Raw genomic sequence first — 12,716 nt, 5'->3', positions numbered from 1 at the left:
TGCTGTGTAGTGCCAGGGCATAATAAATACAACAAGAGAGAGAGGACTCCACGCAGATACTCAGTAGAACAGCTAATTAGGACCAGGCTGCTTTGTTTGCTGTTGTCCTCCAACTAGAGGAGTTGCATTACAGAACATTTTGAAGTACACACATTAGTAGGGCTGTTTGACTCTCGCTGTCTAAAGGGCTTTGGGCGAAGCCACCGAGACGTAGGATCAAAATCAAACCTTTTCAGTAGTTCTCCCACATGTTTAACCTCAGAAACCTCTTCAAAGCTCCTCTACATGGGCACTTGCTTTTAGCGCCATGTTTCTGAAGTATATCGTTTAACCCACTCAAAACCGTGGCAAATCCACAAAGCCGCTGGATTGGTGTTACTTTCCCCTATGAGGTTGTGTTTGGCCTCATCAAAAACCTGCTTTAAGTGACGAACCTGATCCAGAGAGCGTTTTTTATGAGACCGCTAGGGAATAGTCCGGGTCTGGGCCAAGCCAAAGTAAAGTCTTTGGGGAGATGATGGGGTTCGAGTTTCATTTAATGCACAGGGGAGTTCAGACCAGCTTGATGTACCACTCTGTACACCACCAAACACAAAATACAAGGCATTAGAGGTGAATAAATTACATTATAACGCTTAAGGGGGAATAAAGAAAAAAATCCCAATATATTTAAGTCCACTGACACACGCTGTCTGTAGACATGCAATTTGCATGTTGCAATTGGAGGCCAGTTATGAGTGCTAACGGCTTTGGGGGATACACCTATCAAGATCTAGCATAATTTAGTGGGACTATACAATTGTCTGTCTAGTGATATGGCACACACTCTTAGAAGAAAAGGTTCTATATAGAACTTTAAAAGGTTCTATCAGTGCTTCGTATTTGGAACCCCTAAAAGGTTCTATACACTCTTAAAAAAAGGGTTCCTCTGGGTTCTATATAGAACCCTGGGGTTCCATACTTGGCCAATAGAACCTTTTACCAAAAAAAAATGGTTCTATATAGAACCATTTTGGAGTTCCATATATGAAGTGGGGGATGGAACCATTTCTGGTTCTAAATAGAACCATTTCTCCTAAGAGTGTCTTAGTGCTCAAACATGACAATCTTGGGCTCAGGTCAGGAAGCAGACAGACTGGCTAAACTGACCGTCTGCCAGCAGTCTCACGTCACCAAGGTCAGATAAATCCCATCACATCAAGACTCTTTCACAAAGATATCATCATAAGGAGACTGTGTCTGTTCCCTGAATTACAAATACAAAAAAACTTCCAAACCCATCTAAGGGAAAATTGTAATTGATGTTCAACAAATAAAAAACAGATATAATACAAACAGACAAACAAAGGCATCTAAATTAGACACAGCTGAAACTCATTATTAACTAAGGCAACTAACAAGTTAATTAACAAGACTAAACTGAAAGGAAACACAAGAAACAAGCACATGTTTGAAAAGACAAGAACACTGAACATAGCCCTATGTAGGGTATCTGGACCGTGTCAGTTGAATTCATGTAGGAAAGCTTTTAACATTTGACTCACGTCTAGTAATTTACCAGTGAGCATCAGAAAGTCTGTTCCTAATGGCATTCATTGACACTTTCACTGAGAACGCGAGTAAAAAAAAAAACCACCTATAAAGCCAGCGATGAGCAGCTTCACACAGACGTTATCATCTCAAAACCTTCCCCCTTCCAGGCAAGAAGGAATATCAGACCATTTACGGCAATCGGGTTCCAAACAGTAGCCGCATAGAAACGCTCATATTTTCCTCTTTGGCTTTTCCTGGTTTCATGAGTGGATCATAGCAGCCACAGGCTCCCACTGGAATGCTAGAAGTCATGCGGGATTGTGGCTCATGGATCAAATTGCTTTTCCTTCTAGTGTGATAGACCTCTGAAACTTTATTCTGAACCAGTGCAGCCGGCCGGTACGAAAGACCGTGCTACTGTATGTCAAAACCACCCTGGAGGAACCTGAGACTTCTATGAATGCTGTAAACAGAATACGTAAAAAGAAGATGAGCTGCCGAAACTGCTAATCAAATTTTCATACATGCGCAAAAGAACAACAACTACACCCTCAAGCAAAAACAAAATGAGATGAGCATGCAAACCTGTGAAACAGTAGACCTTCTTTATAAAAATGAACAGTTAACATAACCATTTTCCCACAGTTCCTTCACTTCTTATATTCTATTAAACATTTCTGATAGACAAAAATTAGGGTAATTGGGGATTCTACCACAGATGACTGTGGTTGTGGTCCCTCTTTTATTTATGTTAGCAAGAAAAAGCCATTTGGATGGCAGTCCCCATAAAAATCCACATTTATAAATCAAGCCCATAGTGCAGTGATCAAGAGACATCTGAAAGCAGGAGCAGAACTGGAGGGGATGTTTACTGAGTATTCAGCAATACATTTTCAAAGTCAAACATGTGGTTATTTCGTAACTATTCAACTGATTTCATTAAAACCACAAATGGCGTGCCCAATGATGCCATCTGAATCGCCTTGAGAGTTTAGACAGTGCACGTTACATACCATTTCAGGTTCATCATTGGGTTACAAGTAGAACAAATTAAGGCAAGACATTGCAGGTAAAAAAAAAAATACTTTGTCGCATACAGTGGAATACTAAGAAATTGAATCTTGTTCTCAGATTAGATCAATGGAAAAGGTAGCAAGTGCAGAAGAATAAAAATCCCCATTAATGACTCTTAACTAGAGCTGGGCGTGGGCTTATAAAACTGAGCTCAAAAGGGCAAGCGTGAAGTATTCCTCTTTCCACTCTGCATACAACAGAACGTCTCACATCCACAGGGAAGCACTGCCAGCCAGGCTGGAAGGTCAAAAACCTAAATAAACTGCCGTTTGCGAGTACGATGCATTTCCAAGGAAACTAAGTGGGCCATGCCGGCCCGAAAATGATATTCTAGACTAGTTTTTCTTTCACAGAACAAAAAAAGGTTGAGAGGTTAAAGCTGAGACATGGAAACATTTTTCAATTTTCCAAATCCCCCTTGATAATTTTTTTAATGTTGTTTTTATTTATTTATTGGGAGTATTTTTAGGTCGTAGTTATGAGAGGGAATTGATGACAGCTCGAGGAGACGTCATTAAAGTTGGCCTCTCTTTTCTCAGAAAGCGAAGCATGTCATTGTCTCAAGATGGTGTAAACCTTCATCGTACACACTAGTGCCAAACAGTATTCCATCATGTTACTGAATTCATGATTTCATCTCACACACACCCAATTATGCCTAAAGTTAACTAACATGGCACCATAGCAACATTACAAGCTAGTTCTGCCAATATCTCATATTGAAATCATCGTCTAAAAGTAAATTCAAGTAATAGATTTAAAACTAGATTTAGAAACAGCATTTCTACTAATACCTAATTGAATTAAAGGCAATACTATGATGCCCATTGCAATCTTGTCTCTCAATCCTTCAAGAGGCAGCCTTTGACTAGTCTACAAAAGCCACACTTTTTTTTTCGTGCCACAGACATTGTGTCCCTCTGGGGCAATGCCGTAACCCAGACTTTATAATGGACAGGATGTGATTGTCATGTTTCACAACTAGAATCACACTTTAATTCCACCATTAAAGGCATGGAGAAAACTACCCCTAGAAGACCTTATAAAGTGGTGTGTATACTCAGAAGTGCTTAACCTTGCCATGACAGCATACATCATACTCTAACAAGGCTCTAAAGGAAACCTGGAGAAACCCAAGCTATGTGACGAATGAGCTACTGACTAACAGCCCAGAGGATTAACATCATAACAGACAAGAATAAAATGTGTATTCATAGCTATAAAGCAATGGTTCTCAACTTTTTGACTGCATTGTCCACAACAATATTCAAAGACCACATGTATTTTCAAGTTGTTCCTGATTTACTGGGAAAAGTATAAGAATAAAGATTTTTACGTGTACCAGATAAAATATTTCAGAGCTTGGCAAAACAAGGAAAAAGTATAATCATCAAATGTATAACATGCCCAAGGAGATATTTCATTTTATTAATTTAAATGATATTTTGAGGCTCCCTTAGATTTTCGCTGAGGTCCCCTGGTTAATAATGACCATAGACATATACACTAGGCCTCACCTTGGGGTTCTAAGCATGCGTCAAAACCGCCGCCATCTTGGAACAGGGGTCTTGTCATAGGAAGTAGCTAGGTAACGCTGCTATCTCTGCCTTTACGTCGAATTCATTGATGGTGGTGGACTTTTGTGCAGCGTATGATGTTCACGGATGAAATCTGAACTAGGAAGAATGTTTTTAAAAAAAATAATAATAATTTTTTCTTTCTGGAATCAATGATAAATACATGTCTGACCGTTGGAACAAACCAAAAAAACAAGAAAAATCGGATTCATGATGATTTATGGTGATTTTATTTCCGTTAGACCTGTGTCTACTTTATTGACGCTGATGCATTAAAGTGGAGGGGCTCGTCTGTTTCAAGATGGCGGCTCTATTGACGCATTCGTTCCAATGAACTGCCGTAGCCAAGGTGAGGTCTAGTGTATATGTCTATGAATAATGACTGCTATAAAGCCATTTTCTCAAAGAGATCTGGATACAGCACTACATGTCACCTAGGCAATCAGCTAAAGAAGAAGAATGATATTTTAAGTTGCAGGTAAAAAGACAGATCATACCTGTACAGGAATGAGAGGTTCCTTGTCATCGATATCAACCAGAACTTCATCTCTAGGGGTGTGAGCAATCTCCTCTGTTGATGAAAATATACCATAAAATACTGTGCGCATAAAGTATAAAGTGTTTCAACTACATCATTAGAACAATGCACACTCGAAACTGTTAAAGAAACCAAGGAGAAATCAAGAAAATATTGCATTTTTCTAATGGTTCTGAATCAGAACCAGTTCTCATATCCAGTCCTAAACAAAAGCTCAAAATAGATCAACTTTTATCCAATATGATATGATGTATTCCCTTGGCAGAAAACACATACCTTTAAATGTATCTGTTGTGTTTACAATAATTCTAATACAGTATATTTTGATGAGCAGTTAGGACCAATATGGTTTCTTATTTCCTCACCAAATTCCTCTTCTGTAGGGTCTCTCTCCAGGTCCTCTGACAGACAGCGAAAGTCATTCAGTGAGTGTATTGTGCACTGGCCCACCACAGGCTTCCTGCCGAACTGTCGGTTGTCTATAACCTTGATGACCAATGGGGGCATGTAGAGCTCTTCCTTGGGTAGTCGCTAGAGTGTAGGAGAGATTATGAAGGGCAAAGATGTGAACATACAGTAAAGAGATGTAAGACGTCCAAACTTTTAACTTGAAACATAATGACTTGTTTATATCTCCATTTCAGTTGTTATTCCAAAGAACCTTCCTCCCTCTCTCTCGTCCTCTGTGGATGTATTTGACACCCTAAACTGAGTCAAACATGACATGGAATGGCACAGGACTGACCACGACTGACAGTGCAAATAACTTTCCCAATCATTCAGCATTCTTTCCATGCGATGCCTCCCAGTCTTAGATGAGTATTGGAACGGAATCCAAACTATCTTACGTTTAAGAATTAAGAACTGACGCTCATTGCTGGGGAACATTGTTACTGTGCCAGTCATCACTCATGAAACATCCACCATGTGAAGGACACCATGACCACATTGTATATAAGTCTGTCACAACTGGTTAGCAGTATGCTGTAACAAAAAAAAAAATTGATATCTTAACTGTTTTTTACATGAAGAATCTCTGAAGAGGGGCTCAGACAAAGGTCAACTGTATTTACTATTAACCTTTGATAGTTACAATAGGTTGACAGAGTACAATAGAGTATTTTTGTATTCATCCTTGATGAAAGCACATTAAAGTTGAGTTATAACGGCACCTGCTTTATTGCAACAAAATTGCGTAGAAAATAACTAACAGATCAAAATCCAGAGCTTACGACATCAATGAAGAGGGTGTTGACTTCAAAGTTAGGGTTCTTCTTAGAATTTCGAATGACGCACGACTGAACCACACTTGCTCCACATTCCACCTGAAGACTGGGAGATGTCACCGTGGCCAGCTGGAAACTCTTCAGGTTACGCAAACCCCACGCCAGTATCTAAGAGTTAAAGGTTAAAAGGTTGTCACGTCACGTGCAAAGGCCTAAAGTAATCATAAAAGTGAAATAGGATTTCGTAAGGGTAAGGTGAAATCAAGTCTATATTGTGCTAGAAGTGTTTTTAAACTGTAAATTGATAACTAGATTAGGTTTAGGGCTTACCTCAATAGCAGTGCGCTGTAGGACAGGTTTTATCCCCTGTGGCACCATGTAGACATTAGGTTCCCTCAGTGGTGGTGGATAGGGCAAATCAGAGTCCTCTGACTAACAATAAAGGGCAAAGCATAATAGGAAAAGTCAATAAGGTTCAGAGTTATTATCATTAACTAAGGCCGTGTGTCCACCAAAGCGTTATTAGCCAGCTGAAAACGCCAGACGCTCTGCTGAAGACGGCGTGCCCACGTTTTTTTCCGTTGAGACGTTTCATATGATACAGAATATCCGCAGCACAGTTTACTTGGAACTGATTTCGCAGATAATTTGTTTCATACTAAAATATATTTTTCATCCATTTTGTTCAGTTAGCTCTGCTGGTTGATGTCACTGTACAGAAAGAATGTTGTGACAGTTGGTCAGTGTGGTTTAGTCCCGCCCCTATTCCACTCTGATTGGACGGGTGGGTAAAAAGTGACAGTGATGAGTGCTGCGTTTTATCCAAAGTTGAACATTTTTCAACTCTCAGCGACCAGTAAAAAACACTGGGCGCTCGGCGCTTCAGCGTGAAAAAAAAAACGCTCAGCGCCTCGTTCGCTCATGGCGTTTAAAAAAACGCAGCACTCCCATTGAAAACAATTGAAAAAATAAGCAAGGCGCGTGGAAATATGCTTTGGTGGACACACGGCCTAAACCTAAAACTATTAAAAAATGTTTGTTAATTTAACTTAAATAATAACTGAAAAAAAAGACAAATATTAGACAAAATTTTACATTTCTGCAGACACTTAAATAATAATAATAAAAAAAATGACAATGAAATACAAATAAATTAAACCTGAACAGTAATATTAAGAAAATACTAATAACAATTACAAAAGCACATAAATTAAAACTAAATAATTAATAATAAAATAACATTGTTAAGGATTTTTCGATATACGTATACATATTATATAAGTTCTTGTTTTATTGCAAACATGCATTAACAGTTTCAAAAACCATGTTATCGTCTTGTAATTGAAGGAGACAAAGACTACATTTAGAGGGATCAGCTTCACAAACACTATGTTTCCATTCTTCTCAACAAGTACACTTGCGTGACGCACCAAATTTGAAAATGGGTGTGAAAACAAACAAGAAATTAGTTACTAATAGCAGTCAAACATCATAATTTTACATGCCAATCGAAGTTAGCAATCACGCCACAGTGAACATGAGCACACACACAATGACTAGCCAGGACTGCATTGAGCCAGTGTAATTGTTTGATGAATGGCACTACTGTTGAATACAATGGTGCTCTATGCAAAGGGACCTTTGGAGATATCTTTCAGCCATGACAAACTGTAATGTTTTAAATTCTCCATGGCTAAAAACTTCTCCATGGTTAAAAAATTTCATTACGTCGGGTTTAGCGCCATTAAAGTCAACATGAAACAAAAGTTGCGATAGTCTTTTCTTCCCTACTGTGACGAACAGCTTCAAGAAATGAAGAGCAGAACTTGATTTTGATCGGGAATTGTTTAGATTATAATGCCGTGATGCCTACATTCACTTGTAGCATTTAAAACAATTGAGTTTAGTATTTAGTGTTTGATTTTTCATTTGTTTAGACAAAATATTATAGAATTTTAATATCAGACATTCAAGATAATTGCATTCCTAGATCATAACAATATCATGCAGTTATTTCAAGCAAAAAAAAGGACAGTAAAGTGGAGTAAAGAGGAAAAGTGCAAGACCATGAACCCTTGTTTTCAGCCAACACATTCTCATCCCAAGACATCATCTAACTGATACTTCTGACCATACGTCAACATCCGACGTTTTAAGGTACCCTTTAACGTCAGTTAGATGACGATCCTAGTGCGTCATCTAACTGACGCTTTACCTTTAGCGTCAGTTAGATGATGCATGTAGGTTTAGGTCTGGGGTAGGCTTAGGGTTAGATAGCGTCATCTAACTGACGTTAAAGGGTACCCTAAAACGTCGGATGTTGACGTATGGTCAAAAGCGTCAGTTAGATGACGTCTTGGGATGAGAACGGGCTGTTTCATCGCCATATATTCCATGTATTGCCAATGTTTCCATTTACTATTGGCGACAAAAAGCACATGTACTAGTCCAGTATGTTTAAGTCCCTAGTGTGTTTGGATCTAATGAAGAGAAGCTATTATGCATTCTAATAGAAGCATGTTAGTTCCACCATTAGCCCATCACTTTGTTTCTTTTTGAAATGCCACTGCAGAACAATACAAATCTTTGTGCAGATGAAGTAGAATCCAGTAGTTAGGAAAGCTGGGAATACAGACAGATCAGAAAGGGCTCTACATTTCCAAGTCACCTCCCACAAGATCCTCATAAAAATTGAGGAGGTGCGTACATAGTACATAGAGTTCTGGAGGAATCTACCCACCAGGACTAAAAAAACCCCAAAACAATGTAGATCTTAACACCCCATATCTACAGACAAATGAAAACCAGTGGGAATGTCAATTTGGAGCTAACTACTGGTTCCAGCTATCTTCCATAATGAAAGAAGAGATGCTTGGCTGCTATAGAGGACTTTTATAATCCTTCTGGTTTAATATGGTGGAACCACATGCCCTGTGTTTCTTGTTGAGTTTTTGAGTCAAAAGTTCCTGCTTAATACATTAAAATGTGTTTGCGTATGTGTGTGCATGCTGAATTGTACCCATTGCTGTTGACTGTCAGAGAGGAAGCCTGGAAGCACAAGCTTGAAGATGCCCAAAATAAACAGAGAGGGGAAAAATGAACAAGAGAACAGGAAAGAGATGCTCTGGGACAACTGCAAACAAGATTCATTGTCTATTCACTGAATCCTTTACCAACACTTACCTCATCCATGATATGCGAGGGTGGTAAAATATCCCCCTAGGGAAAAAAGAAAAAGAAAAATCAAATAAATAAAGTGTTACTGTGTGGGCATTTGTTTGTGTGTGTGCGTGGGTGGGTGGCTTGACTGTTCTCTAAAAGTTCACTTTAATTCAATTTCCCTGTGATTATCCCACTCTAACAGATGCCAGCTGGTCCGGTCTGGATTGGGTGGGGCCTCTGGCACTCTTAAACTCCACTGGCATCTCCAATCAGTCTCCTGGCTGTCTGCATTGCCCAGACAGGGCCGTTCGCCTGAACTAAGAGCTGCAGAGCGGTGCCAGTCTCCAAACAGACAGGGCTAGTGAAACCGGTTCAGATACAGTGACGTTTATGTCATTTACAGCAGCTCTATCCAATTACTCAATCGTGTCTGACTGAGAGAACAGGGAGTAGCGGTGGCTTAAAGGAGAACAGAAAGTATGTGTGCGTGTTTGTGCATGTTTTTTTTTTTTAGAGAAGATGACACAACAGAAGGGATTAAACTTAAAGAAATACGACTAACCTCTTGACCTGGGATGTGATGGACTGCAGGCTGTGAAGAAAGAAAATAAATGAATACATTGTTTCAACACACATCAATGTGTACACAGAGGCACTATAAAAACGGAGAGCGGTTTTGAATTTTAAATCATATGTTGTCAGACGCTATGCATACAAATGCAACTGCGTGGGTGAAGGAGCCACTGAACTTCCTCTGTGGTGCTGGAGAAGCTGTGATATGTGCCATGTAAACACTTGTGGGTTAAACTCATAACAAAAGCATCTCTTTCAACAGAGATGCTGCAGACAACAGCTGTGCTGGATGGATGCAAAGAATCCCACACAATCATCATTATTATGATGGCTCTTTATGGCCTTGGTATCATGACACCTGATGATACCTTCACAAGGATCACTGCAAATTGTAAAATGAAGGCCAATGATGCAAGTCACAGTAATGACTATGAATGGATAATCCTCTTACTTTATCTCTACGGATCAGTTCGAAAGCAGCAAGCAGTTCTCCAGCAGCCTTCCCAGCTTTCTGGATGGGATACCAGGCGAGGCGAGGAGATACCATTGAAGGTTGGCAAACACATCGGCCCATGAACTCATCAGCACCCTGTAGAGGTCAAAAAACTCGTCAAGCATTTTTCAGTTTCAAATCCAGGTTAACAGAGGAAAAAATGGAGCGTTCCATCGGAAAAGCTAAACACTGGTTTCGTCAAAGTTTGCCAGGTTCCAGCTAGGTTTGAAACATTTGGTAGCAAACTTGACATCCATAACTGTCTACCTATCTGTTATATAATCCCTTAACATTACTTTATTTGAATTAGTGTTTTCAGTGTTAGTCTATTGTGGTTTCATTAACCTGGTCCTAAACCGCATATAAAACAATATTGTTTGACAACTCTTAAATAACTGCAATACTTGATTTAGAAGTTATAAAATTGATCATCAATAAGTATGAAATTACAATTAAACACATTATAGATATGCTTTTAAAACAAGAATAAAGCATTAATAGCTGTATTTAGAAACTGCTTATTAATGCCTAGTAATGCTTTATAAATTATGAATTAATTGTTTACTAATGCTTAACTAATGATTAATAGTGTGCAGTTATTATAAAGTGTTTCCAATATGGGTAATAGTTTTACATACCAATAACAACACAGGGAAGAGCAATTTTTTATACCATCATTGGCAGATATTAATAATTGAATCATTCTACTTCATAAACGTAATTGAAACGTACATTTGACAAACAGTTAAATGGTAGTCAACATATCAACATATTCAAGTAGATAAGAGCTGTACTTGCTTAGCATTATGAATATGACTTTAAGTGAAATGACTTGCTATAAAAAAAATAAAAACTTTGGTCAGATGATCTCTACCTGACAAAGTTGGCGGTTCTCAACCTGAATAAGTTGCTGGTCAAAAGTCTGTATACGCAAGGCAAATTTGACATAAAAACACACCTGCTCATAATATAACACATACCAACACAACGAAAACTCACATAAGTGTCCTGATCGTACAGCTCCACCACAATGTGCGGAGGGCTCTTTTCAGTCACTTGATGGTCTCCAAATATTTCCACTTCGTAGAAGATGAGGGTCTGGTCCCAGGTGGGATTGAGTGTGTTCCGAACAGTCACAGTCTTCTGGCTCTGATGCAGGAAGGACACAATGGCATAGGGATCTAATCAAAGAGTCAAAAAGATCAAAGGTCACTGAATTGCGTCGCATTTTCATGTCAGGATGAGTGATGAAGTATGGCATGAGCTGCAAGTTCACACCGAGTGGGAATAGCATGGGTAATGTGCACTTGTATACTGTCAAAAACGAGATCTAAACTGTCAACTGAAACGAGAAAGGCTTCAGCAGGTCAGATGGAGGTTATTGCCACATAGATGAATAAACGCAATGGAAAGAACTGCATCAAGACTTGGGAAAGATGTGCAGCCATCAACTCATTGAAGTCTGTTTGCCATCAAGACTGAGGCAGTGGTTCGGTACGTTCTCCTCAGAACAAGACTTTCAATGCATCAGTAAACATAATAAACACAAGTATTTCTGTTTTTATTTGGTTCTGTAATGAGGGTGACGTTGCCAAGAATATAACATCAATTATGGACGTGAAAAGAACCAGAGATACCCTGAGTTATGGTGCAGGGAGGGTGAGACCATTTTTGGTCTATGTAATGTCTGAAAGATAATGTGTGGTTGTGAGACAGACAAAGGCGGGAAAAAGTGAGTGATTTAGCAAAAGCATGTGCATGTGTGAGTGTTTAAGTGAGTTCACCCAAAAATAAAGAATTATGTTATTGTCATTGCAAATCTTTAGGTTTCAAATGACAATTTTCTTGTCAAATATGGCATGTTGTTTGAGTTATTTGTAGTGATAAATCTTTGTCAAAACTGGAATTTGACCCAATGTTTTAATGGGATTTAAAGAGCGCTAGTAACATACCGCACGAGTATTGTTGATTACTTTTTTGTCTTTTCTAGAGCATGACAAAAGTACTGTGGTCACTATGAACGGTCACTGAAAACACTGTACATTCTTCCAGATTTCTAGCTGCATTAAATAACAGCATATGAGATTTTAAATGACATGAGGGTGAGAAACAATGGCATATTTTTTATTTAAGTAAACTATTCCTCCAAACAATTGTGTGTGTGTAGAAAAATAATGCAGTGACATCAACTACTTAGGAAAGCCAGAAATCGGAGGGACAGTCAAAGTTTATTATTTCAGTCGACGTAAAGCAGCCTCAGTGGGATAGTTTCACTAGGGAGGGAGAAATAGACACTTTTCCCAGCTCTTAATAAACTAGCCCAGTTACACACATGCACACACAACTTCCCACTTCCCACAAACACAGTGGCTCAAATAAACAAAGGGATAAACGAGCTTTGGGGAGCGTGCACTGTTACCCAGGAGCCAATGGGAAATAAACACAGGCAGTGTCTAATCTGCCTGCTTACAGTGAAATGTAAATAAACTGTCTCCCCCAAGGGCATTGTGGGACTGGACATGTCGACGGCTGCCCACGTG

At 39.1% G+C, this 12,716-nt stretch overlaps 1 protein-coding gene across 18 annotated transcripts in view; it reads right to left on the bottom strand.

Moving 5' to 3' along the window:
- The window catches only part of dysf (dysferlin, limb girdle muscular dystrophy 2B (autosomal recessive)), a 78,775-nt gene that overhangs the window by 27,093 nt on the left and 38,966 nt on the right, over positions 1 to 12,716 (bottom strand). For 16 of the 18 annotated variants that reach the window (XM_089129659.1, XM_089129658.1, XM_089129649.1 and 13 more), the window contains 9 exons: positions 11,176 to 11,357; positions 10,135 to 10,272; positions 9,673 to 9,702; positions 9,132 to 9,167; positions 8,968 to 9,009; positions 6,279 to 6,380; positions 5,955 to 6,116; positions 5,088 to 5,253; positions 4,682 to 4,755 (listed from right to left, as the gene is read on the bottom strand). In XM_089129659.1, coding sequence (XP_088985785.1) covers positions 4,682 to 4,755; positions 5,088 to 5,253; positions 5,955 to 6,116; positions 6,279 to 6,380; positions 8,968 to 9,009; positions 9,132 to 9,167; positions 9,673 to 9,702; positions 10,135 to 10,272; positions 11,176 to 11,357 — 932 coding nt within the window. The remainder of the gene's footprint in view (positions 1 to 4,681; positions 4,756 to 5,087; positions 5,254 to 5,954; positions 6,117 to 6,278; positions 6,381 to 8,967; positions 9,010 to 9,131; positions 9,168 to 9,672; positions 9,703 to 10,134; positions 10,273 to 11,175; positions 11,358 to 12,716) is intronic. The other 2 variants (XM_089129652.1, XM_089129656.1) reach the window with 1 other exon arrangement.

The sequence above is a fragment of the Pimephales promelas genome, chromosome 1, assembly GCF_988280905.1.
Source record: "Pimephales promelas chromosome 1, fPimPro1.hap1.1, whole genome shotgun sequence".
NCBI lineage: Eukaryota > Metazoa > Chordata > Actinopteri > Cypriniformes > Leuciscidae > Pimephales > Pimephales promelas.
This window is presented reverse-complemented; position numbering and strand designations above follow the sequence as displayed.